At 56.1% G+C, this 23471-nt stretch overlaps 9 protein-coding genes across 9 annotated transcripts; 5 read left to right on the forward strand and 4 right to left on the reverse strand.

Annotated features, from left to right (window-relative positions):
- The first annotated feature begins 45 nt into the window (after nucleotides 1–45).
- Nucleotides 46–1017, forward strand: BZA05DRAFT_408863 (40S ribosomal protein S19). The gene is made up of 3 exons (XM_051484747.1): nucleotides 46–336; nucleotides 400–756; nucleotides 971–1017. Exons 1-2 carry the CDS (start codon nucleotides 243–245, stop codon nucleotides 753–755), a joined length of 450 nt encoding a protein of 149 aa, XP_051336216.1. The 5' UTR covers nucleotides 46–242; the 3' UTR covers nucleotide 756; nucleotides 971–1017.
- Nucleotides 1018–2787: 1770 nt separating this feature from the next.
- BZA05DRAFT_358322 (putative cytochrome c subunit VB) lies at nucleotides 2788–4113 on the reverse strand. Its single transcript, XM_051481444.1, has 4 exons — nucleotides 3850–4113; nucleotides 3615–3773; nucleotides 3275–3478; nucleotides 2788–3194 (listed from the first exon to the last, which is right to left on the reverse strand). Exons 1-4 carry the CDS (start codon nucleotides 3989–3991, stop codon nucleotides 3133–3135), a joined length of 567 nt encoding a protein of 188 aa, XP_051336217.1. The 5' UTR covers nucleotides 3992–4113; the 3' UTR covers nucleotides 2788–3132.
- A 402-nt stretch (nucleotides 4114–4515) lies between these two features.
- BZA05DRAFT_408867 (DNA photolyase, FAD-binding/Cryptochrome) lies at nucleotides 4516–6469 on the reverse strand. Its single transcript, XM_051484748.1, has 2 exons — nucleotides 6002–6469; nucleotides 4516–5945 (listed from the first exon to the last, which is right to left on the reverse strand). Exons 1-2 carry the CDS (start codon nucleotides 6272–6274, stop codon nucleotides 4890–4892), a joined length of 1329 nt encoding a protein of 442 aa, XP_051336218.1. The 5' UTR covers nucleotides 6275–6469; the 3' UTR covers nucleotides 4516–4889.
- Nucleotides 6470–6972, forward strand: BZA05DRAFT_408868 (uncharacterized protein). The gene has a single exon (XM_051484749.1). It carries the CDS (start codon nucleotides 6570–6572, stop codon nucleotides 6873–6875), a length of 306 nt encoding a protein of 101 aa, XP_051336219.1. The 5' UTR covers nucleotides 6470–6569; the 3' UTR covers nucleotides 6876–6972.
- A 168-nt stretch (nucleotides 6973–7140) lies between these two features.
- BZA05DRAFT_408869 (uncharacterized protein) lies at nucleotides 7141–8659 on the reverse strand. Its single transcript, XM_051484750.1, has one exon. The coding sequence runs from the start codon at nucleotides 8562–8564 to the stop codon at nucleotides 7320–7322; it is 1245 nt and encodes a 414-aa protein (XP_051336220.1). The 5' UTR covers nucleotides 8565–8659; the 3' UTR covers nucleotides 7141–7319.
- A 3667-nt stretch (nucleotides 8660–12326) lies between these two features.
- On the forward strand, nucleotides 12327–15166 carry BZA05DRAFT_342600 (uncharacterized protein; the record flags this gene model as incomplete). The annotated part of the gene is made up of 2 exons (XM_051481041.1): nucleotides 12327–14726; nucleotides 14783–15166. The coding sequence occupies 2 exons, from the start codon at nucleotides 12327–12329 to the stop codon at nucleotides 15164–15166; spliced, it is 2784 nt and encodes a 927-aa protein (XP_051336221.1).
- A 1311-nt stretch (nucleotides 15167–16477) lies between these two features.
- Nucleotides 16478–17760, forward strand: BZA05DRAFT_342633 (uncharacterized protein; the record flags this gene model as incomplete). The annotated part of the gene is made up of 3 exons (XM_051481045.1): nucleotides 16478–16975; nucleotides 17045–17319; nucleotides 17388–17760. 3 exons carry the CDS (start codon nucleotides 16478–16480, stop codon nucleotides 17758–17760), a joined length of 1146 nt encoding a protein of 381 aa, XP_051336222.1.
- A 99-nt stretch (nucleotides 17761–17859) lies between these two features.
- On the reverse strand, nucleotides 17860–18559 carry BZA05DRAFT_153763 (uncharacterized protein). Its single transcript, XM_051479030.1, has 2 exons — nucleotides 18474–18559; nucleotides 17860–18415 (listed from the first exon to the last, which is right to left on the reverse strand). Exons 1-2 carry the CDS (start codon nucleotides 18474–18476, stop codon nucleotides 18035–18037), a joined length of 384 nt encoding a protein of 127 aa, XP_051336223.1. The 5' UTR covers nucleotides 18477–18559; the 3' UTR covers nucleotides 17860–18034.
- Nucleotides 18560–19093: 534 nt separating this feature from the next.
- On the forward strand, nucleotides 19094–22896 carry BZA05DRAFT_438731 (uncharacterized protein; the record flags this gene model as incomplete). The annotated part of the gene is made up of 10 exons (XM_051486505.1): nucleotides 19094–19743; nucleotides 19792–20029; nucleotides 20084–20143; nucleotides 20195–20667; nucleotides 20891–20932; nucleotides 21282–21425; nucleotides 21516–22072; nucleotides 22127–22394; nucleotides 22461–22487; nucleotides 22557–22896. The coding sequence occupies exons 1-10, from the start codon at nucleotides 19334–19336 to the stop codon at nucleotides 22894–22896; spliced, it is 2559 nt and encodes an 852-aa protein (XP_051336224.1). The 5' UTR covers nucleotides 19094–19333.
- Between the last annotated feature and the right edge of the window lie 575 nt (nucleotides 22897–23471).

Raw genomic sequence — 23471 nt, forward strand, 5'->3', positions numbered from 1 at the left:
CACACAAACCGATTGCAGGCTGTTCTCCACTCTTGCAGATTTTGGCGTGACGGAACCAACGAACGACAACTCGACGCACGGCAAACAGCAGCAACATCCAACTCCCGGCACTTTCCTTCCCGACAAAACAACGTACGACCCCCTACATTTTCAAATTCATAGTTTGGAGAATTGCAGAGTTCGCAGAGGATTGCAGCTGATAAAATCTTTGATCGATTCAGACCACCCCAACAACCGCCAAAATGACCGGAGTCTCTGTTCGCGATGTCGATGCCCAGAAGTTCATTGATGCCTACGCTGCTTTCTTGAAGCGTCAGGGAAAGCTCCCCGTTCCCGGTAAGGCGAACCCCACGCTACACTCGATAACGGGCTCGGACTGATGATGGAATCGTACGCTAGGATGGGTTGACACTGTCAAGACCGGCCACTACAAGGAGCTCCCTCCTCAGTCGATGGACTGGTTCTACGTTCGTGCTGCCGCCGTCGCCCGCCACGTCTACATGCGCAAGTCTGTCGGTGTCGGTCGTCTCCGCAAGGTCCACGGAGGACAGAAGAACCGTGGCTCGCGCCCCAGCCACCACGTCGACGCCTCCGGCTCCGTCGACCGCAAGATCCTCCAGGCTCTCGAGAAGATCGGTGTCGTTGAGGACGGCCTCAAGGGTGGTCGTCGCATCTCCCAGCAGGGTCAGCGTGATCTGGACCGTATCGCCCAGACCACCATCGAGGAGGAGGAGGAGGAGGAGGATGACGAGTAAAGTAAGTGCATTTCCTCGGTTGCTTGCTGCATCACACCCCCCACCCCTCGTTGCGAGTTGACCTGCGATATCCATCCCATATATGCGCAGCGTTGGACTCGGATGCTATGCCTCGGGCCCCCTCTAGCCGCTGGGAATATGAGCGGTGCTCGACGAGGGGTGTGTCTCGCGGTCGTCGGATGTGGGCTAACCTCTGCCTTTTCTCGCTGCTCTAGTTCTTCATCTAATCTAAACAAAAACCTTCCTTTCTTGACCTCTCATACCTTCACGAACTTCTTGTTGTACTGGGAAAAAAGTTGGCAACATGGCGTTTATTCTTTGAAAGGCGTTGGCATTGATTGCTTTTTCTGTCCTCGACGGACGACGACGTGGAGGGCGTGTGCAATGTGATTGTGATTGTGACGTTGTGATTGTGACGGTGATTGTCTCGACCGTCGGTTGTGCGCGTGGAGTAATTCGCAGTAAATGCCAGTCGACCGTAGATCCCACCCGAGCTGTACGGAGAAACATCTGCCATCATGAACAGCTACCACCGCTGCCAATCCAATCCACCCACCAGCCCATCCATCCCACCTGACATGACGATGCTCTCGAGATTGTAATCTTCTGCCCCTCATTTCGGGCCCGACCCTTATGATCAATATCTCCATCCACCGCAATGCAATAAATTCGATATAAAGCCGTACTCACGCACGTCGCGAATGGCACCTGTTATCAGGAGGCCCGAGGGTTCTATTCCGCAACATTCAATACCAGAATAATACAGGCAGCTGTACGGCTTCACGGGACTTTGTTATCTACGTTTACGCAATTGAAGGGTGGTGGGCATGGGATATCACTCGATTTCACTCGATTTCACGAATTTATGATGAATCGTCGGATACTGCGATACCTGCGTAAGTCCACTGGAGTCTGCGCGAAATACGGGAAATACAGGAAATACCGATACCGGCCGTAGTGGAGTCTGCAGTCTGCGGGAGTCTGGAGTCTGGAGTCTGCGAGAGCTCTCGTGGCTACTGTGGCTACTGTGGCTATGCAAGTGGGCGTTTGATCATGTATTGGATACCGGTAGACACCTAGTACAAGTTCTAAGGACGTTGGTAACCTCAACTCAGAGACCCGGACACTCGGGGACTCGGACACTCGGGGACTCAGAGACTTGGCGACTCGGAGTAGAGTGCTCTTGAGTCTTGGGTAGCGCTGGGTAAAGTAGTGCGCTGCGTGTTCCGGCCCACTTGGAGGACGACAAGGCCACGGTTATGGGCTGTGGGCTGTGGTGAATATCGACGTTCGGGAAGGCCGAGAATGTCGAGAACGCCATCCTCCTCCTCTTGCTCCTCCTCCGCCGCTGCGGTGCGGTAATGCAGTGTAGTGGTGGGTAAAGGACAATCTACCGAGCACGGGGCGCACTACCTACTGGCTTCTTCAGCTCTGTAGCTCTATAGCTCTGCCATCCCGCAGCTCTGCCATCCCGCGGATTTCGGATTTCGGGTTGCAGATTTCGGATTGCGAATACGGGCAGCTGTGGATGTGGATATAACCGCCCACCCTGCACTGCTTCAAGCTTCAACAGCCTGGTTTCCGTCGTGTAGGGAGTATGGGAAACGGGCTTAATTTCAGTATCATATCATAGGAGCCTGACTGACTGACTGCCTGCCTGCCTGCTGAAACCAATCAAGAACCCAAGAACCTAAGAACTCAGAAACTCAGGAACTCAAGACAAACCCGATACGATAGCCACTAACATCAATATCTGGCGAACGAAGCCAAACCCCAGTGGCTAGACTAGAATACAGATCGTATACATAACCGGAATGATTCGACAATCTCAATTCGAGAATCGAGATCAAGAATATATTTACGAGTGATTTTATGTGAAGCGAAGTGTTTGTGTGGACTGTCCATGGTGATGGATTGATTGTTTATACTTTTGCCGCGTGGGTTGCCGCGTGGGTTATCGAGTGTTCGGTGCCGAATCTACTCTACTCAGGCGAAGTCAAGAATACCTATGTCGCCACGGTGATACGTCTAGCCAGTACCTACGCTGCGCACCGGCACAGCCGGGGAGCCGAGTTGTATAACCGGCCATGTCACCACTTTCCTACTCAATATGTTGCAGCTCACAATCGCAACACGCTCTATTCCGCTCCGCTCCGCTCCCTTCCCATTCCATCACCATCTGCGCGGCGGCTGCACTAAAACTACACGTAGGTACGAGAACTTCCGACTTCGGCATGCATGCTATTTTATGTTTTAGAGCACCCCTACCCTACCCTCTCCTGCTCCAAAAAGAAAGAAAGAAAGAAAGCAAAAGCAGAAACACGTCCCCTATGTCATGATTTCCCTCACGGTGGGTGGGATGAAATGTCTAGGTACTCTACCAGTACTTGGACTTGACGAAGTCGGCCATGGTGGGGGGGTCGAGGGGCTCGTGGGCGTCTGTTGTTGGTTGGTAGTTGTTAGTAAGGTTGAGGTATCACGGGAAGGGTGGATGTAGGATGAGGGAGAGGGGAGCTTACGATCGCCGTGGTGGTGGTCATGGCTCTCCTCGGGGCCGACGTAGTCCATCTTGTAGACAGAGCCGCACTCGGGGCATCGCTCGATGGGACGATCCTTGGACACGGTGAGCCAGATGACGACGTGGCTGTCGGCGGGGTAGCCGGTGCATCCTAGGTAGCGCTCATCGCCGTACGACGAGACGGTGATGGGGTCCTCGAGGGTTCCTAGAGAGGGGTGACAACTGTTTCAGCCCGGCGCTCATTGCCAATCGATTGTGTTTCATCCGGTGATGATATCATCCGTGTCGAGGTGAACAGCGACACAACACAATCCATCACCGATGGAGGGGGGGGAACTAACCCCTCCGGCTAGCATCAAGCGGCGACATGTCGAAGATGTCGACGCCCTCCATCTTTCCGAGGATCTCGAGGCGCTCGAGACCGGTAGCCTGGTCGAGGTCGGTGGGGACAGTTCCGGGCGGGGCACCGGGGGGTAGCAGGTCGCTCTCCGTCTTGATCTCTGGCGTACGAAAGCATCAGTCGCGATGATGGGGTGGGGTGGGGGTGAGATTGGGCTCGGGGTGGGAGAGTGAAACCGTTGAATGTCTTGTATTTCTTTTCGGGAGTGGACTGGGCCCGGAAGGCCGAGACCGAGAGGGGTCGGCTGGTCGCGGCGGCCACGGCGCGGGGCAGCGCTGCGCGGCGGAGAGTCGACGTGAGGGCACGGGTGGCGAACATGGCGAGTTTGTGGTAGGTGGTGAGTGGAGAGGTGAGGGTGGTTTGGAGGCGGTGGAGGAGTGGGTGGGTTCGGGTGCTGGAGCGTGCTGTGGGGCGATGGTGGGAAAAGCCGGAGATGGGTGGTGCCACTTCAATTAGCCAATCAGGGAGCGGTGTTTCGTGGGCGGGAAGTTACCCGCTGGATGACGGCACAGAAGGTAAGATGCTGGCAGATAAGATTACGAGAAGATAAGATGTGCAGATAAGATACCGATGAGACGGTTCACCACAACTCATTCGGAACGCCTTCAACAAACAAGACGCCCAAAAAAAATACGATTCCAAGCCAGCGCGACAAAATAGTATCCCACAGTCTCCATTTAGCTTAAGATCCAATCCGATCACCCGTGCCCGCCCATCACCCATACTGCGGCCTTCCCGTCACGACCGTGTAAGCGACCACGCACCGAGTGAGATATCACAACAAAAACGACGCCTAGTACAATACGATTTAAAGTCAAAGCAACAAAATGGTATGTTACAGTCTCTATTCAGCCTGAAAATCCAATCCGATCCCTATGAATTGGTTCACCACAATGCATTCGCAACGCAATAAACAAAAAAACAAAATAATGCGATTCGAAGTCAGCGACAAAATGGTATCCTACAGCTTCCATTCAGCTTGCAAATCCACCCTCCACCCACGTGCCCTCCGTCACTCATATTACGGACTTCCCGTCACGACCGTGCAAGCGACTGCGCAACGAGTGAGATATTACAAGACTTCCAAAACAATACGATTCCAAGCCAGCGCAACAAAAAGTGGTATCCTCCAGCCTCCAATGTCCATTCATCTTCCGAACCCCTCCTCCACCCTGCACGCACATGCCCTCCATCCCTCCTAGTTCGTCTCGTAGTCTCAAACCACCCCCTTCCCCCTCTCAATACCCCGTTTATACATCTCAATCGCCACCCTTCTCTGCACGGCATGCTCAACAATCTCCCTCGGATACCCGTAGCACCTCCTCTCCTGCTCGGTGATTTTCCACACATCCCCCCTGTAGTCCCTCAACTCTTCCACCCACGTTCTAACATACGCCCCATCCGCATCCCACGTCAGTCCCTGCGCGGTAGGATTAAACACCCTAAAATACGGCTGGGGGTCCACACCGGCGCTGGACGCGAACCCCCAGCCGCCATTATTACTCGCGAAGTCACCATCAACCAGTTGTTCTGCGAAGTACTGTTCGCCCAAGCGCCAGTCGATATGCAAATCCTTGCACAGAAACGAGGCGACCACCATGCGCAGGCGGTTCGGCATGAACTTCTCCTTGGCGAGCTGCCGCATGGCCGCGTCGACCAGCGGGAATCCCGTGCGCCCCGCTTTCCACGCGCTGAAGCGCGTGGAGTGCAGTGGTGACGAAGGCGCGAGCCACAAGATCGAGGCGAAGGACGGCTTGAATGGCTTGTGCATGCACACGTGCGGGAATGCGGCCAGCACGTGCCGGTAGAAATCGCGCCACGCCACTTCGGAGATCCACATGTCAAGCCCGGACTGCCCGCCAGATAGCTTGCCGCTGTTGGCGGCGCGGGCGTGGAAGACGGCGGTGCGCGCGGATAGCGTGCCCGCGGAAAAGTGTGGTGAGAGACCGGATGTCCCGGATATCGAGGGGGTGTTCCGGTCCGCTGCATACTGCCGCCCTTTCTGCGTGAGGAAGGAGGCGAGCTGGGCGGCGGCAGCTTGGGAGCCCGCCGGGTACAGCTCGTGCAGTGTCAATGTTTCCTCGGCGGTCAGGGTTTTCCCCGGTGGCAGGCTGGGGAGCGCGCTGGTAAACAGCGCGGCGCGCGTGGTGAGCGTGGACTCCGGGTTTGCTGCCGGAGGCGGACGCAGCGTGAGCAGCGCTGGATCCTGTGATAATGCCTGGAGATAGGCCTTATACCACGGCGAGTACACGGCAAACATCTTCCCGGTAGCCTGTAATAACCATCACCATCAGCCCCAATCCGTCGTCCACGGATATCTCCACATACCTTAGTAACGCACCTCCCCGGCGGCACGACACAAGTATCATGGACCACCTCCACGCCGACTCCCCTCTTCATCCCCTCCTCGAGCATCCTCACATCCCTTCTCGCCTCATCAACTTCATACTCCATATTGGCATAGATCCTTTTCGCACCCCACTCCCTCGCCAGCTGCACGACCCTTTGCGGAACATCCTTCCTGTTCTCCACAACCTCAACCCACAGCGGAATCCTCCTTCCCCTCAACACCTCGCGCAGCACCCCAAGCGACCTGATCATAAACTCAATCCTAGCCGGCGACACCACATGCGCATCCAAGTCCTCGGGGGAGAAGATATACAGCCCCAGCACTTCAGCACCAGTCTGGGAAGCGAGGTGCAGCGCGGTATTATCACCAACCCTCAAATCCGTGCGGAACCAGTGTACGACGGCGTCGCCCGGGCCCACCGGCGGAAGCGGCGGGCGCGCGGACAGCGCGCGCACCAGCGCGTCGACCGGTGTGCTCAGGTCGCCGCTGAGGTACAACGCGCACCGGCTGTTGCGCAGGACTGATGGGTAGAATGACCGGTTTACGATGGCGGCGTCGTACTCTTCCTCTGTGGCCGGGGCTGGGGTGGTGGGCACTGCGGCGACTGCGGCGGGGGTGGGGGGGATGAGTGTCGTCTGCACCAGCTTCGACCTCTTCTGCGTGGAGGCAGCGGCGGCAGGGAGTTTGCGTTTTGGAGGCATTGTTGTTATTGTGGAGGAGGTGATGAGACGGTGCAGAGAGATGAGGCGCGTTTTGGGGACACGCGATGGGAGGAACATGAAGGGAGAGGGGGATGTGGGATTTGCTTTTCCATTTCCATTTGGCTCTGGCTTTGGCTTTGTGGTACAATAATAACCTGGTGGGTAGCTCTGATCGTGGGGTGGAATCATGGCGTTGCACAGATCGGATGGACAGAGCTAAGGCGATAAGCGAGCGGGAGAGACACGCCGCCAAGTACTCAGGGGGGTGGGTGAGGAATGGGAAGTCACACGCGGAAGAAGTGTGGATGGTGAGGATATCCAACCATGAATTTGAATATGCAGAGCTTTGATGACAGTCGGGAGGGGGACTGGTCACGAAGAGTCTCGGGCTCAATCGATTGCGGCGAGTGTGCCATATTACATAAAACAGCATTGCATTGGCTATCAATGTCCCGCATTGAATGATACTTCCTCCGGCAATGACAATAGAACTCATACAGCCATCCGACGCTCTCACAGCCCATTAAAAACCTTGCACGCATAGTCGTTCTCCGTCGTCCATCAGCACTCTTCAACAGCCAACCACCGGTCACGCCTAACTGATCCAAACCTCCGTCCCCAACCTGTCGGTATACCACCACCCCTTCTTCCACACCTTCGTCTTATCCCAGGCCTTTTCCCTCCCAGTAATCTCCAACTCCCTCTCCTCGGGCGTCGTCCACTTCCCGGGCTTAAAATCGAGTCTCAGCGTGCCATGCTCTCCCTGCTTCAGACACGCGACTAGATCCTTCGCATCGACACCGAGGGCGACCATCTGCGCCAGCACCTCGGGCAGGTGCATACGCACGGTATGGGTCGGCTTCTCATCGGCTACATCCTCGCCCAGCAGGCGTCTCCACGAGCCCTTTCCATTGCACTCGCCAAAGGTCCGGAAGAAGCTCGTATGGTTCCCGGGGCCGTGGAGGGCGAAGCGCATTTCCTGGCGCGAGCCCGCGAGAGGCGTGAGCTTTTTCAGTGTGCCGCGGTCGCTGGTCCACGTGGCCACGAAGGCGGACTCCAGCGCTCGTTCCCGCCCCCGGTAGAGGATGCTCCCCCGTGGTGTTAACTCGAAGCCGTGCCCGGACACGACGTCCCATGTCTGTGTTGGTACCGCGGGGATCGAGGTGGGTGTTACGGCTACGGTTGTGCCCGTCTGCGCTGCTGAGGTGACTTGTGACGCTGTTGGGGCTTTTGTCTGCGGCTGGGGTGGCAGCACGGACGACGTGCGGGTCTTGCGCCGGAAGATGACGAAGTTGCCGCCTGCTACGGGGTTGGAGAGGAGGGAGGAGGTGACGGATTGGGCGCTTACGCAGCAGGTGGACTCGGTGCTTGTGCCGGCGGTTGGCGGGAGATGGTGGGAGAGTTGGCTGGGCTTGACGATTGCGGAGGTCCCGAGTGCTGGCATTGTGTCGTCCAGTAATGGTAGGCAGCAGTTGGGGCAGCTCGTCGGGTAGTGGGGCAGTGATGACGAGTTGAAGGATTGCGGTGAGGGCGGTGAAGAGGAGAGGACTGTTGGAATAGTGCTGCGGCGGGGTAAGCCGAGGGAACCCGTTGAGCGGGGTGAGTCGCGTGGAAATGTTCCTGGGCGTTGTTGGAGGCGAGTGGGGATGGAGATGAATGAGAGGTGGGTGGATGAGACGGGACTGAAGGTGTTTTGGTATGGACTGCCCATGATGGAGGAGGAGAGTGGATGAGATGAGGGAGGATGATCAAGGAAGACAGGGCATGATGGACAGAGCAGCCCGCTACACATGAGTTGTACTAAGTCCCAATGGGAGAGGACTACATGGTTACGTGCCATTGATTCCCTCCGTGGGCCTAAAGATGGACATCTCCTGGAGGGGTAAAGGACCAAATTTCTATGCGATCGATCACTTCCCACCAGTTTAAGTACCATAGATGAGAATCACCGTGTAATCGAAAGCAGTTCATTCATGATTTCTCACGCAACACAATTCTAGAAGCTGCGAACGAACAACCCAAAGTCCTACGCACACCACCATCCCCATTGTAGTAAAGCAGACGACTCAACAAAAGTACTCCGAAAATTCGCATCGGAAGAATGATGGGCCCGGTGACTGCGACGCTCCAGGGACAGCCCCAACGGTACCAGTATGCAATTATGATCACTCGTTACGAAGGGAAGTCGATCATACACTTGAAAATTCCAAATGCTTCTCGCCGTCATAGAAGCGAGGAGACGAACCTCTCGGAGAGACCCGCACGCATTGGCATGCATGCATACCATTCGGTATTCTAATGACGGATGGGTATGACATGGTGTCTCTCCTCCGAATTGTCCGTGCAGATGTCCACGAAGCAGAGCGTTAAGTACGGGGATGTCATGAACTGGGTTGCCAATACCTAGCCGTAATAGTTCCGTGGCAATCGTCTGAAGACCGGATAGGTGGGGCTATGATAGTAATTAGTACCGTATGTATTCTTCGTGGCAATCCAACAGCAAAAGTACCCTTGACCATGCAGAACTGTCTGGCCGTATGGTAATGGGACTACCGATATTCGGGACACCATAGGTGCTGGCCATTGAACAGGTTATATACCGTAAGCCGTTAGTAGAACGAAAGTCCATGTCCGTCCGCACATTGCAGAGAAGAGACGGAAGTCGCCCCATAGTGTGCGTCGAGTGACTCCAGTCCTACCTACCTATTACATAATGATCGTAAAAACCCCTTCATCCCACCACCTCAATTTTATGAATGGCAAGTTGGAACTAGACATTCCGAGTAGTAATAGACTCCCATCGTGCTCGGCCGAAGGCTGAAGGTGAACTGCGCGATAGCGAACGTCTGGTCCGGTTGAAAAAAACGGATCGTCGCGAGTGATTGAACATGTCTACAACTCCCGGTGATACCCTATGTACGAATCGAGTCGAGTTCACCTGCCACATGGCTACATTTGCATAGATCAAGTGGGGTCACAACGCGCTTGAGCGGGGACTGACAGAACACTACTAGAAGAGGACTGGGTGGTGGAGGTATTCACGTCAATATTCCTTCTGGTAAGATATTGTCCCACAGCTTCCTAGCATCAATCCCGTACTCCGCCCAGGACCTCAGAACCTCAGCGGCTCTCGAGTCTCTTTGATATCACTCTCACCCACTCACATCACCAGCGCCCCCTCTACTCAATTCCACTGTTACCGCCTACCTCTCATACGTACATATAATTTTTTATTTTATTGCACCGGCCATCACAGCGTAGCGTCCTGCCTAGCGACTCGCGAGCATACATACTAGGAGGGGCGGGGCGCGGAGCGTGATACACGGTCTGAAACGGAATCTACCGCGCCACCCTGCATTCTGCATCCGACTTGGAAAATAAATTCTTCGTACATAGGTGATGGCGCGACTCCGCAGGCGGGGACAAGAAAATCGTTCGCTCCTCCTGCTGTGGAGGAGGAATTGATTAGTACAGAACAGAACACATTGGCGGATACAGACGGGATACAAACGGAGACGGAGGAGGAGGACGTGTTTCGGAAACGTCTCGAAGATACTGTAGTTACTCTATTTATTGCTGGCTCAGTGGCCCCGCTCCCCTGCCGAGATGCGGACGAAGATAGGCGACGCGACGGGCAGGGCGGGGGCGAAACGAAGCGGTTAGGCTATCGACAGCAGTTATCGGCAGGGCCAGCAGCAGGCACGCAGGCAGGCAGGGCACGGACGGACTGCACTGCCGGTGGGATCATCGGTCTTCTGGAAGCAGGAGGGAAGCGAAGCTGCGAAGCTGCGAGGGGGGGACCGCATCATGCGAGGAGCAGGATTGCACGAAGCATTGAGGAACCGCGTAAATGTGGCTGAGCACTGAGCGGTGTGTGGTGAAGCCGCTCGAATTGTGCATGTGGGCGGGCCCTTTCCCCTTTTTCCCCCGACAGGTGCTTCTTCTTCGACTTCTTTGATGGCTTCGGCCTCGGGATCGTGGGTCGCACTTTACTTGATTTGGTCTCGGCGCCGTGATTCGAGGCGATCGAGGATGGTTGTGATGATGATGGTGATGATGGTGATGATGATGATGATGCGGCTGATGGAGAGTGATGCTGATGATGATGCGGCTGATGAAGAGTGATGCTGATGCTAATACTAATGCTGATGCGGCTGATGGAGAGTGATGCTGATGCTGATACTAATGCTGATGTTGATGTCGATGCGGATGTCGATGCTGATGCTGACAGCTGTGCCTTCCCTCTGCCGCTGCCGCCTTCTACCCCCTCTCCCAATCTCTCCCAGCTGCTTAAGCCGTCATCCCCATTCCCATTCCATCCGTCCCCATTCTCCCTGATTGCTGTTCCCACTTTGCAAACGCCAGCCCGCGCAACCGCCGATTCGATTGCGCTGCTCTCCTTCTCGATTCCTATTCTTCTCGTTCTCTCCCCTCCGTTCCCCCTCATCGTGACGAAAGACCCTGCCCACGCTTCCCCCTCATCGTGACGAAAGACCCTGCCCACGCTTCCCTCTCCTCTTGCGGTGATCCACTTACCGCGGCCCACTAGCCCACCACTTTCAGCTGCTTCGGCTCGCCCCTTGTTTGTCGCACGTTGGCGGCGACGCGGTTTCTGCTCCTGCAGAACGAAGCCATCAAAGCAGCCCACCACGGCTTATCCGACGTCGACTACTACCGAACCGATCGGTGCTCGTGCTGCATCCATCTGACATAAACACTACTTCTTACTAAGTACCGCCCGCATCTCTCCATCATAATTATCGCTTAAGAACGGGAATCTCCTGTTCGTGATCTGTCTTCCGTTCGTTCTTATCGATTATCGGCACCCCCCCCCCCCCCCAAAAAAAAAAGAAAAAAAAAGAACCGCTGTCTCGTCTCGCTGTCGCGCATTCCTCGACCCAATCAGCCAATCAACCACCCCTATTCCCCCCGCGCCAGTGCCAGCACCCACCCCACTATCTCCCGCGGGGAAGAGCGAGCGAGCGAGCTGTGTGTCCTCCGTCCGCCGCCGCCGCCACCACCACCAAAAAGACAAGCCAGATCTCGCCTCGCCTCGCCTCGACAGCTGCTGCTTGACCGCCCGCTTCTACCCCACCCCCCCGCTCCCGCCCTTCCCTTCCCTGACGCAATCGATCGCAACACGTGCTACCCGCATACAGGAACCGAAAGACACGATACATCCTATCCAGTCCTGCCCATCCGTCGTCGCCCATCCGTCGTCGCCCGTCGTACATATCCCCATCCCCAACTCTCCCCGCTCCCCAACCAACGACGTGTGTTTCTCGCTGTGTGTTGTATCGCGTAACCCCCCCATACCGTGCTCGCTTCGCCGCACACGAAAAAGCTACATACATCATACAACTACTAGACAATCAATCAATCAATCAGTCAATCAAGCGCGACGCCTCAGCCGGAGCGTGAAGGAGGGCTAGATAGTAATCGCACCCGCCCGCACGAGCTGCGACAGCTCGCTCGCTAAGTAGCTTTGCGGCCTCGTCTCGTCGGATCCTGCCACCGCCCTTCGCCCTTCGCCCTCCGCCCCTCCCCCTCCACCGCCCACACACACACAGCCGCGATGCACCGGCGCCGCGCGCCCCCCATAATGCCAGCGGCGAACGCCTCGCGCGTGAACACGCACGAGATCGTGCACTCCTACGAGTCCTCTGCGAACCCTGCGCGGCCCATCCGGCCATCGCCATTGACGACGCAGAACGGGATGCCTTTGGACCTATTGGACCGTCTGCGGTCGTTCCCTCTATTCATGTCAGCGCCGGAAGAGTTTCTCTCCGCCGTCGCGACGCATCTGCGGCCGCAGCTGCACTCGCCCCGGGATTATATCGTCACCGAGGGCGACGATGCGAAGGCTATGTACTGGCTTGTTCGTGGTGCCGTCGCGGTTACGTCCAGGGATGGGGAAAGTACGTATGCCGAGCTCAGGCCCGGAGCGTTTTTTGGTGAGATTGGGATTCTTATGAATATTCCGAGAACGGCCACGATTATTGCCAGGAGTAAGTGTCTCCTCGTTGTACTCACGAAGGAGGCGCTGCAGAGGGAACTGCCGAAGTATCCTGAGGTCGAGAGGGCGATACGGGAGGAGGCAGAGGAGCGCCTGACCCTGCTGAATAAGAAGAAGAGGGAGCGGGAGTCGACACGGGTCGGCGGCGTCAAGAGGGGGGTTGATGATGGGGAGATGGATGTGGACGAGCCGATACAGTTCTCGAATGGGCTGGGAGCGCAGGGGCTCACCCCCGGCGGTCAGTGGGCGAGTGCGTCGGCGTTGGCCAGTGTCGCCGTCAATATCCGGCAATTGCTGAAGGAACTGCCACTGTTCGCCAACCTGCCGCCCCAGAATCTGCACTTTCTGGGATTGAGCGCGACGCCGCGCGCATTCGATCCGTTCACGTCGATCGTGCAGCAGAATTCGAATGGGCGGGAAATTTATTTCATCGTGCGCGGCGAGGTGGAGGTGGTGGACGAGACGGATCCGACCAATATTAAGGTTAAGGCACGGCTAAAGAAGGGGCACTACTTCGGCGAGGTGGCAGGGCTGTATTTGGCGCCTAAGCGAACCGCCACCGTCCGCTCGGTTACTTATGTAGAATGTCTGGTGATCGGAGGGGACGTGCTGGCCGAGCTGTGGAAGAAGTGTCCGCCCGACGTGCAGCAGCAGCTGGAGAAGACGGCTCGCACACGCATGGACGCCGACTCCATGATCCTGGGGAGTAATACGGCTGCAATCACGATGATGCCGCCATCCGTGCCGCCGCAGCACGGCGTCGGCGTGGATCCGATGGATATCTCGGATCTGCCAAACTTATCGGCGTCGCACTTGGGCTTGACTCGGTCGGCCTCGCCGCTCACAGTCACCGGGCCGAACGATCTCAACGTGGTGGAGCCTTTCGACCCGGACCCCTATCAGCCCTCCGACTTCGATTCGATGGTGCGGTCCAAGTCCCGGCGGGGATCGCTAGCACCCCCGGCGCCGTCCGGGGCCAACTCACCGACGGAAGAGAAGGGCTCGCCGCTCGCGACGTCGGTCACGTCATCGCCCATCCCGTCGCCGGTCAAGACCAAGCACGTCACCACGCCGCCGGAAAAGTCGCCCGCCAAGCGACCGAAAACCGGGAGCGTGCGGATCCTTTCGCGGAAACCGAGCAGGTTCAATACTGGCCAGTTCGACGACGACGTGCTCAACGAGATATTCAAGTACCTCGAGCTGCCCGAGCTGATGCGCATGCGCGCCGTGTCCACACATTGGTCGCGATTACTGACGCACTCGCCACACCTGTGCAAAGTCCTCAATCTCAAACCGTACAACCGCGTCATCAACGACCGCGTGCTGATCGAGAGCATCGCGCCGTTCGTCGGCCACCGGCCACACACCATTGACATCTCCAACTGCTTCCACATCTCGGACGAGGGCTTCTCGGCACTAGCGCAGCACTGCGGCGCCCACGTCAAGAAGTGGCGCATGAAGAGCGTCTGGGACATCACCGGCCAGGCAATCCTGGAAATGTCCAACCGTGCAAAGGGGCTCGAGGAGATCGACCTCTCCAACTGCCGCAAAGTCTCGGACACGCTCCTGGCGCGGGTGGTGGGCTGGGTAGTCCCCGAGTTCCACCCGATGTACGCGGACGCGGCGCAGCAGCAGCAAGCTGCCGCCGCCTCCGCCTCCTCTAACCCCAGCCGCTACATCCCGCCCCAAATCTACCCGCCGGCCGGCACGGTGATCGGCTGCCCGAACCTGCGGCGGCTCACACTCAGCTACTGTAAACACGTCACGGACAGGACAATGAGCCACCTGGCCGCGCACGCCTCAAAGCGCCTCGAACACGTGGACCTCACCCGCTGCACCACAATCACGGACCAGGGCTTCCAGAGCTGGAGCATGACCCGCTTCGAGCGCCTGCAGAGCCTGTGTCTCGCTGACTGCACGTACCTCACCGACTCCGCAGTGGTCTTCCTCACCAACGCGGCAAAGGGCCTGCGGAGCCTGGACCTGGTTTGTGCCCCCCTCCCCACTCCCCCCTCCCAACCCACTAACCCCCCCATGTCTAGTCTTTCTGCTGCGCCCTCTCCGACACCGCAACGGAAGTCCTCTCGCTGGGGTGCCAACACCTCTCGACCCTCAAACTGTCTTTCTGCGGCTCGGCAGTCTCGGACAGCTCCCTGCGTGCCATCGGGCTGCACCTGCTGGAGCTGCGGGAGCTGTCAGTGCGCGGCTGCGTGCGCGTTACGGGAGTCGGCGTGGAGGCGGTTGTAGAGGGCTGCCACAACCTGGAGGTATTCGATGTTAGCCAGTGTAAGAACCTCCAGAGGTGGCTCGAACAGGGCGGCGTAGAGAAGTGTACCAAGACTTGGAGGAGGAATGTGGAATTCCTGACGGTGGCGAGGGATAAGGAGGATGGGGGGGATGGGGGGGATGGGGTGCGGAGACGGTAGGGGTTGTGGTGAAGGGAGGGGGATGGGAAGGCAGGGGGAAATGGAGGGGGGGATGATGGGTGGTGGGTGATGATGATGATGGGTGATGATGATGGCTTTTATCTTCGGGCATCGTGGGGGCATCTAGGCTAGGGGGTGCGTGATTTATGGTTGACTTATGGTTGTGGCGGGGTTTTGGTTTTCATTTTGGTTTGTGTTATGATAGGGCTGGATGGGCGGGATTGGGACGGTCATGATAGAGGAGATTTGTTATTTTGGGTTGAGGTATGAAGTTGATGCGGCAAGCATGAACATTGAAGCATCAAGCATGATGAAAGTTGAAACATTGGATTGAGCCTGGTGGGATGTGAATAACACGACTAGATACCGATTTTTAACTTCGCGCCCTTGACCAGTCGCTTGTACTCTAGCTAGCCGGAGTAACCCGTCAGCTGTATTTTATCAGCACGGAGTATCAGCTCAACTGAATTCCAATGTCTTCATAGTTTCTCACGTCGATTCCAAGCTGAGGAGTACTGGTGCCCCAGTTGATGATTTGTTACGTATCAAGCCTTATCGGCGCTTATCCTTCGGAGCAGCCTTAACTATCAGGGGACTCTTGATCGCTACTTAGGCAAGTTGAAGGCAACCCCCGCTCGCCTATGCCTGACCCGGACCCCAGGGTTCCAATTGACGTTAGATATGTAGCACCAAGAGCAAGGCGATGGATGGAGATCAGCGGTACCGGTGGATGCCCGATGCCCGACTCTCGAGTACCGTACCGTAGTTATCTGCTGGACAGTGGTGAGGCAAGGCGAGGCGAGGCGGGGTATCATGGCCATTGCCATGGCCGTGTGCATATATACGGTATACCGCGCAAACGCAGCCGGCTATGTCGCCATCCGTCGTGCGTGCGGTATCTACGGTAGGTATTATCTATGCTTACATATCGCTTGGATATCGCTTGGATACTGCTTGGATACCGCCTGTTTAATGGTAGAGTACCATACCACCTGTATGTAGAGTATGTACGTCTGTAGGTATGTAGATCTCCGGATGATGCCTTCCTTCGCCTTCGCCTTCGGGTTTGTACGGTCATATGTACGGTCATATGTACGGTCATACCCATAACTGTTGATTAAGGCACCCAGCTACCTACTGGCTAGGCATACCAGGTATAACCCCACCAGGCGCAACCGGCCCGGCATCATTCGCTGCGGGCCTGAAATCTGGGCATATATATCCTCTCATACAAATACCTGCCCCCTCCCCACCGCCCTCCCCCACCCCCCCCCCCCCGCACCTCATTGACGACTTCCCCACCATCACATAATGGACACCAAAGACCTTCCCGCCACATCGCGCACCTGGTTCGTCAAGGCGCTCCCCACAGGCCCGCTGATCCCAAATGAGCACTACGAGCTGCGGACCGTGCCACTGATCGCGCCAACAGCGGGGCAGATCCTCGTCAAGATCACGTTCGTCCCCTCCCACCCTCCTCCCCTCCCTCTCCCAGCTGACCAGAAAACCGGTAGCCACATCGCCGTCGACCCGACGAACATAAACTACATCAGCGCGTCGCCGGCTTTAGCCGGTGAGCGCCTATACATCGCACAGAGGCTCGTAGGCGAGTCCGTACTCGCCGGCGCCGCGGGAGTAGTGGTCGCCTCGTGCCACGACGGCTTTGCCGTTGGCGACCGCGTGGGCGGCACGTGGGGGTGGAGCGAACACGTCCTGCTCGATGTGGGGAAGATGAAATTGCCGTGGGCGGAGCCGACGAGGATTCCGCAAGATGTGGATACCGAGGCGTGGTTAACGCTTGGGTTGCCGGTGAGTGATCGTCTATGGCAAGGGTGGGGGACGGGGTGCGGGGGGGGGGGGGGGGGGCTGACGGGATAGGCGATGACGGCGTACTTCGCGCTCATGAAGCTGGCGGGCGCGACGGCGGAGAATTGTAGGACCATGGTTGTGTCTGCGGCGGCGGGGGCGACGGGGTCGACCGTCGTGCAGCTGGCCAAGAACGTTCTCGGCATCGAGAGGGTTATTGCGCTTGCCGGCAGCGACGAGAAGTGCCGCTTCTGTCGCGAGGTGTTGAAGGCCGATGTTGCGCTTAACTATAAGGACCCCGATTTTAAGGCACAATTCGTTGCCGCGACGCCGGATTATGTGGATATGTGAGTCCCCTTGTCGTGCCTGTGTGTGGTGGGGTGGGGGGGGGGGGTGAGTGCTGATGGGGGGATAGTTACTACGACAACGTGGGCCCGCCGATCCTGCCGCTGGCGATCTCGCGGATCGCGTACAAGGGCAAGGTGGTGGTGTGCGGGGCCATCGCGGCGTACCAGAGCGCCACCGACATCGCGGCGATCCCGATGTCGTCGTACATGACGATCTGCTACCAGCAGGTGGCGGTGCTGGGGTTCATCTTCACCGCCTGGGTCGAACACATCCCCGAGGCGGCAAGGATGCTCACCGAGTATGCTATGGCGGGGAAGATTGTTCCCGTCAAGCATGTCGTCGATACGACGATTGAGGAGGCTCATATGGGACTTAATATACTGTTCGCGGGACAGAATCTGGGGAGGCTGATTTTGAGGCTGGCGGAAAAGAAGGATTGATGCGCGGATGGGTGGGCGGCGGGGATGGATTGGTGGAATGTATGTAGTAGAGTTCAGTCAGACGGAAGTGTATGAACGACCTCTCGGCGAAAGCTTTGTGATTCGGTGACTCGATTAACTACCGAGTTGTCGATCCTCGCATCATCATTCACACGCCCAATTCAACTCCAGAATGCTCACCAAATCAACCTCATAACGTCCCGTGCCCAGCAGTGAACAATCTCAACCTCGAACTCCGCATTGTAGTATTAACCGTTCCTTCAACCAGCAGCTCCTACTCCACCTCCCCCTCATCCTCAATAGCGCCCAACTCCTCAACGACAAACTGCTCGCCCCTAACCTTCCACGCGATTGTCCCGCCATCGACAAGTCCCACATCCCTCACGGTGGTCTTATTCTTCTCCTGCCCATCGAGGACATACCAATTCCTAGCGGCAGCGTTGTCGTCGGTAGCTCCAAGGACGATCTCGTCGGGCGACTCGGGAAGCTCGCCAGCGATCGAGAGAGAGTGCTTGTCGGCGTGCTCTTGCAGCGAGCGGAATAGCTCCGCTTTGAGCAAGGGCAGAGGTGTAGACGGTAAAGCGTGCAACAGGGTCGTCGTCTTCCCGTTCTTGGCGAGTAGCGTCATGTGTGCCGGCGTCGGGCGGGATGAGGTCTGCGTACAGGTAGACGGGTTAGAGATGAGGCGGGAGGGGGGATGGGGCGGTACTTGCCATCGTGTGTATGTGTGGTGTGGTGGGAGTATAGCGGGTGTGAGGTGGCTAGGAGGGAGCGTGGAGAGGTTGTGGTAGTCGTCGCGGTGGGAAAGTGAGAAGTGGGACGAGTGAGAGATAGCTAGCGAGGGCGCGTGGTGGGGTTGCACGCTAGTTACTGTCTGGTAGCTTTACACGTGAGGGAGCGCGGGGTTGAGGCGTCTGTGTTGCGGGGAGCGGCGGAATAGGTTGACTATGGGCGCGGGGGTGTGACCAGGATCAGATGCGATGCGGAGGGTCAACGACTCAACGGTGACTTGTTTTGCTATTGTTTCTGGATATCTACCGTATTCTATTCTGTTCGTCGGGTTCGTCTCGTCAATCTGTTCATCACAGGTTCACAACATCACATAGGTAGATCATATCTACCGGAGATCATATATAGACCACCCACGCCTAATAATTCATCACACGTTTTCGTATCTCTCAATGGAAGTCTCGCGCAGAAAATCTCGCGCCAAGTCTGTAGACCAAATGAGGCGTATTCGAATCTCGAGTACATAGCTGACACATTCGAGTACCGTCCGTATAACCAAGCAGATACCTACCTTGTACCCATGGTTCACGCGTTACGGACCTGGAGAGTATATCTGCCTAATATAGGGTATATGCTAGATAGTAGATACAACCTACAAGGTAAGTATTGGTCGACTCCATCTCTAGTATCTCCAAAGTCAAAATCAGAGCTGCAGGCTGAACGGTTGGAGCCTGATTACCCCTCACCCATGATACCAAACCCCATCTTTCGTCTAAGGGATTCTCCATCGCTTCCAACAACCTTTACAGCTTACATGCCGACACTCACTAGTCCTTGAAACCCTATGGCAAACTTCCTCCGAGAGTTCTTTGGCGGCCGTAACGCGCCGGCGCAAGAGGCCCCCGCCATCGCACAGCCCGCAAAGTCACAGCCCGCAAAGGCACCGCCCGACCCACGTATCCGCGCTCGAACACTTCGGATATGCTCGATCCCATCGCGTGTCACGGAGAACGAGTTCCGGGCCTACCTGAAAGAATTGCTTGGATACGATGATTTCTTTCTCTCGTTCGTGCCTTCGAAGGGTCACATAACGGCGACGATTACTCTCACGAGCGGGGAGCCCTCGACTCTTTTGGCGTGTTCTTCGGGTAAACGAATATACCTGCCCTACCAGGGAGCAGTAATCGGCCTCGTGGTTGACTGCGACTTTCTCGGGATGACGCCGTTGTACAGTGCCGCAGAGCCTGCCGTCGAGTAATATCTATCTTCGCGTCAGTAATTCTACAGGGCTGACGAGCCTAGCATTGTCGCTGTCACGGGCCTCGCCGGCCATGCCTACGGATCCTGGAAGTCTCGGGACCAGCCGTGGATGTGGCTGCGGGATTTTCTGCCGTCGGAACTCGAAGGGCGTGGCTACCAAGTGCGGATCCTCACCTTTGGCTACGACTCGGCTCTCGTAAACACCACAGCCACACCCTCGATCCAGCACTACGCCAGGACACTTTTGGACAGTCTGAACAGCGAACGTAATCGCGACAATGTATGTGTGCGTGTGTAGATTTGGGCGTGAACTTCGACTGACAGATGTCATCAGGAACGCCGACGTCCAATAATCTTCATAGGCCACAGCCTTGGTGGTTTGGTCATCAAACAGGTAGGCAATGTTTCGCGGCCCACGAAAAGCACTCGTTCTTATCATCGATAGGCACTCGCGGATGCATCTCAGCAAAAAGGACAGTACGACAACGATCAAGCGATCCTGGACTCGTGCACTGGACTCTTTTTCTTCGGCGTCCCCAACCGAGGACTTGATGCCAAGAATTTGAGGACGTTGGTGAAGGACCAGAAGAACGAACACTTCATCAATGATCTGAGAGAAGGATCGGAGCTGTTGTGGCAGGCCTATCAACGCTTCCTACAAGGAGTTGAGCTGCAAGGCTGCCAGATCACGTCGTTCTACGAGCTCAAAGATACTCAAACCGTGATCATCGGCCCGGATGGGAGTTGGAAGAGAAGTGGCGAGATGATACGGGTTGTAACACGGGACTCTGCTACTTTCTCTCTACCCACCGAGGCCATTCACAGACAAGTAGGGATCAATGCCGACCACTCGGACATGGTCAAATTCACCGACAACTGCGATAATCACTACATCACAGTAAGGGAGAGACTGTCAGAGTGTGTCGCGAGCGCTCCAGATGTCATCAGAGCCCGATCGAAATCGGCCGCAATCGCTCCGAGTCTCACTGAGCTCAGTTCGAAATCGGCCTGAATCGCTCCGAACCTTACCGAAGCCCGTTCAAAATCTGTCGGGAACGCTCCGAATCGTACCGAGGACCGTATGGGAAGCGCCGAGACTGGTGGAAATCATGACGGTGTGTAGACTGGTATTACTACGCAGTTCGGTTATCGGCCGGGAGGAAGACGGCCCGTGGGAGAGCGAGTATGTAGAGTCGGAGATAGGCATGGAGGAGATGGCAATAGAGGTCAAGAGAAGGTTGAGGTGAAAAGGAGAAGTCGAGCATTGTGTTTTCATCGCCTTTCTCTGGGTTATTATAGGTAGCCATTTGATTTCGTCATTTTTTGTTTCCGATGGGTCACCGGGCATCTCCGCAGGCCTGGGAGAGTTCATGCGAAGGCAGTGAGAGCCCACACTGCCGTAGCAATGGCCGCTTCCTCACGGTTTCCTTTGCGTTGGGGAGTTTCTTGGACATGGAGTCTTTAATACGAACATTTTCATAAACCACTACATTTTACCGATTCTAATGATATATTTTAGTACCCAAATCAAGCACGAAGCCTGTGTTCATGGTCCCCTCGGGTGCGAATCCGGAATTTATCGGCAGGGATGAGATATTCGACCGAATCGAATCGTTATTACTTCCCGATGGGAAAGGTCAACGGCGGGCCGCACTGTACGGACTCGGAGGAATTGGGTAAGATTCCGTTTGGCAGAAATGACATCCAACAGCCTCTAGAAAGACGGCCACGATAAAGCATGTTGAAGTTGACTTAACTCTACCCAGGAAAACGACGATTGCGATCGAATTCTGTCACCGACGAAAGGAAGCACAACCAGGCGATCATGTCTTTTGGGTGTATGCCGACTCGCATGAGAGCTTCAACGACAGTTACCTGGAGCTGGGCCAGAAGGCCGGTTTTCTGGATGACAAAATGTGCGATGAAAAGGGAATGAAGGTCGTCAAGGACTGGCTGGATAGCCCGGCCAGCTGCAACTGGATCATGATTATCGACAACTTCGACGACGTTGACTCGTACCCAGCGAAATATCTTCCGTTAAACCGTGGTGCGATCTTATACACAAGCCGCGACGGAAGGCTCGTCGGAAATTATGTGGCTTCTGCTGCGGGAGTGCACATCACTGCTATGAGCAATGAAGAAGGACTGGCGATGTTGTCGAAGCTTCTAGTTGTCGAAGGAGCCATCACTACGGTCAATTCGGAAGACGTTCTCGAGCTTCTGCACCAGCTAGAATATCTGCCACTGGCAATAGCACAGACGGCCGCCTATATACGAGAAACCGGGGTTGATGTATCGATCTACCTCGAGATGTTCAAAGAATGTGAGTAGAATCAGCAGGAACTACTCGGCGACGCCTTGCCGACGGCATACGAAGACCGCAAGGGACGCAGCCCGCGCGCGGTGACCGTGACCTGGAAGCTGACCATCGACAAAATCAAGGAGAAGAACCCTAATTCTGTGCAGCTTCTGGAAGTCATGAGCTTCCTCAGCCCCGACGAGATACCGAAGGGGCTATTGAGAGCTATTCCATCCTTCAAGAATGCTAGTGGTGTACTATTCAGCAAGGCATTTGCACCGCTTCTGAGCTTCTCGCTCATCTATCCGCTCGAATCTGCCAAATATCGCCTGCACCGTCTCGTCGGGTTATGTATTCGGAAACAGATTTATTTGGAAGAACGGAGAAATGAACTTCTAGACATAGTATCTAGATTGTTGAACGGTAGTTTCGAGGAGGGGTGGGCAACCGTAATCCAATGTTTTCACCTAATATCACATGCAGTAACCGTGCTGGGACATGTCGGCAGTGGATCCCAGGCTACTGTGGGAGGTTTGGCTCTACAATACAACTTGGGAAATATCCTGGGACAAAGTGGGAATCTCGTAGAAGCTGTGGTGTGGAGCCAGCGGGCACTGGACGGCTATGAGAAGGTCCTCGGAAAAGACCACCCCAACACTCTCGACTCTGTCAACATGGCGGTCATTTTTAATGCACAAGGAGACTACAGCAAAGCCTTATTGTGGTACCAGCGAGCACTCGACGGCCGGGAGAAGGTCCTCGGAAAAGACCACCCGGGCACTCTCAACTCTGTCTACAACATGGCTGCCACTCGTTATGCACAAGGAGACTACGGCAAGGCCTTATAGCTATATCAGCGGGCACATGACGGTTACGAGAAGGCGCTCGGAAAAGACCACCGCTGGACTCTCGACGCCGCCAAAAAGATCGCGGTTTGCCGCCAACGTCTCGGCGACCCGCAAGTGGGCGACGTATAGAATCCGGTCGGATCGAGATCCGAGGTTTTGCGAAAGTCTTCCTCCCCCTGAAATGGATGCTCGCATCGGCGACTGTTCGACGTTACAGTACTCCTTTCGGCCTTTGATTCTCGGGTTTTCTTTGCGGACGCTGAAACTTTCGGTTTGTTTCGGGTTTTTGGTGGCGAGCGGCGGATTCCGGGCGGCGGCGAGCAGGAGATCGGCGGCTTTAGGTGAAAGGGGTGGCCGATAGAGGGAACAGAAGGAGCATCGGGAATTGTGTAGAGGGTTGGTGGTGGTAATGTGGGGAGTGGTTTTTTTTTGGCGGTCGATCGGGGCGATCAAAGCGGGGCGACGTAGAAATCAAACCAACACGGGCGGCAGTGGTGGATGAGTGCGGTGGAAAGCGGAGTCGGAGTGGCAGCTCAGGTTCTCCGGATAGTCTCAATTTGCTTTTTTTCTTTCTT

This window comes from Tricharina praecox (assembly GCF_024521635.1).
Source record: "Tricharina praecox strain CBS 144465 chromosome Unknown BZA05scaffold_28, whole genome shotgun sequence".
In the NCBI taxonomy this organism is placed as follows: Eukaryota; Fungi; Ascomycota; class Pezizomycetes; order Pezizales; family Pyronemataceae; genus Tricharina; species Tricharina praecox.

What these genes read in the sequence shown, in the direction of transcription:
- BZA05DRAFT_408867 (XM_051484748.1), bottom strand. Translation starts at nt 6,274, where the DNA reads ATGATCAGGTCGCTTGGGGTGCTGCGCGAGGTGTTGAGGGGAAGGAGG. An exon ending in CGGGGAGGTGCGTTACTAAG is followed by an intron (nt 5,946 to 6,001) that starts GTATGTGGAGAT and finishes TGGTTATTACAG; the next exon opens with GCTACCGGGAAGATGTTTGC.
- BZA05DRAFT_408863 (XM_051484747.1), top strand. Translation starts at nt 243, where the DNA reads ATGACCGGAGTCTCTGTTCGCGATGTCGATGCCCAGAAGTTCATTGAT. An exon ending in GGGAAAGCTCCCCGTTCCCG is followed by an intron (nt 337 to 399) that starts GTAAGGCGAACC and finishes ATCGTACGCTAG; the next exon opens with GATGGGTTGACACTGTCAAG.
- BZA05DRAFT_408869 (XM_051484750.1), bottom strand. Translation starts at nt 8,564, where the DNA reads ATGGCACGTAACCATGTAGTCCTCTCCCATTGGGACTTAGTACAACTC.
- BZA05DRAFT_358322 (XM_051481444.1), bottom strand. Translation starts at nt 3,991, where the DNA reads ATGTTCGCCACCCGTGCCCTCACGTCGACTCTCCGCCGCGCAGCGCTG. An exon ending in GAAATACAAGACATTCAACG is followed by an intron (nt 3,774 to 3,849) that starts GTTTCACTCTCC and finishes TTCGTACGCCAG; the next exon opens with AGATCAAGACGGAGAGCGAC. An exon ending in TGACCACCACCACGGCGATC is followed by an intron (nt 3,195 to 3,274) that starts GTAAGCTCCCCT and finishes AACCAACAACAG; the next exon opens with ACGCCCACGAGCCCCTCGAC.
- BZA05DRAFT_408868 (XM_051484749.1), top strand. Translation starts at nt 6,570, where the DNA reads ATGGCGGCGTCGTACTCTTCCTCTGTGGCCGGGGCTGGGGTGGTGGGC.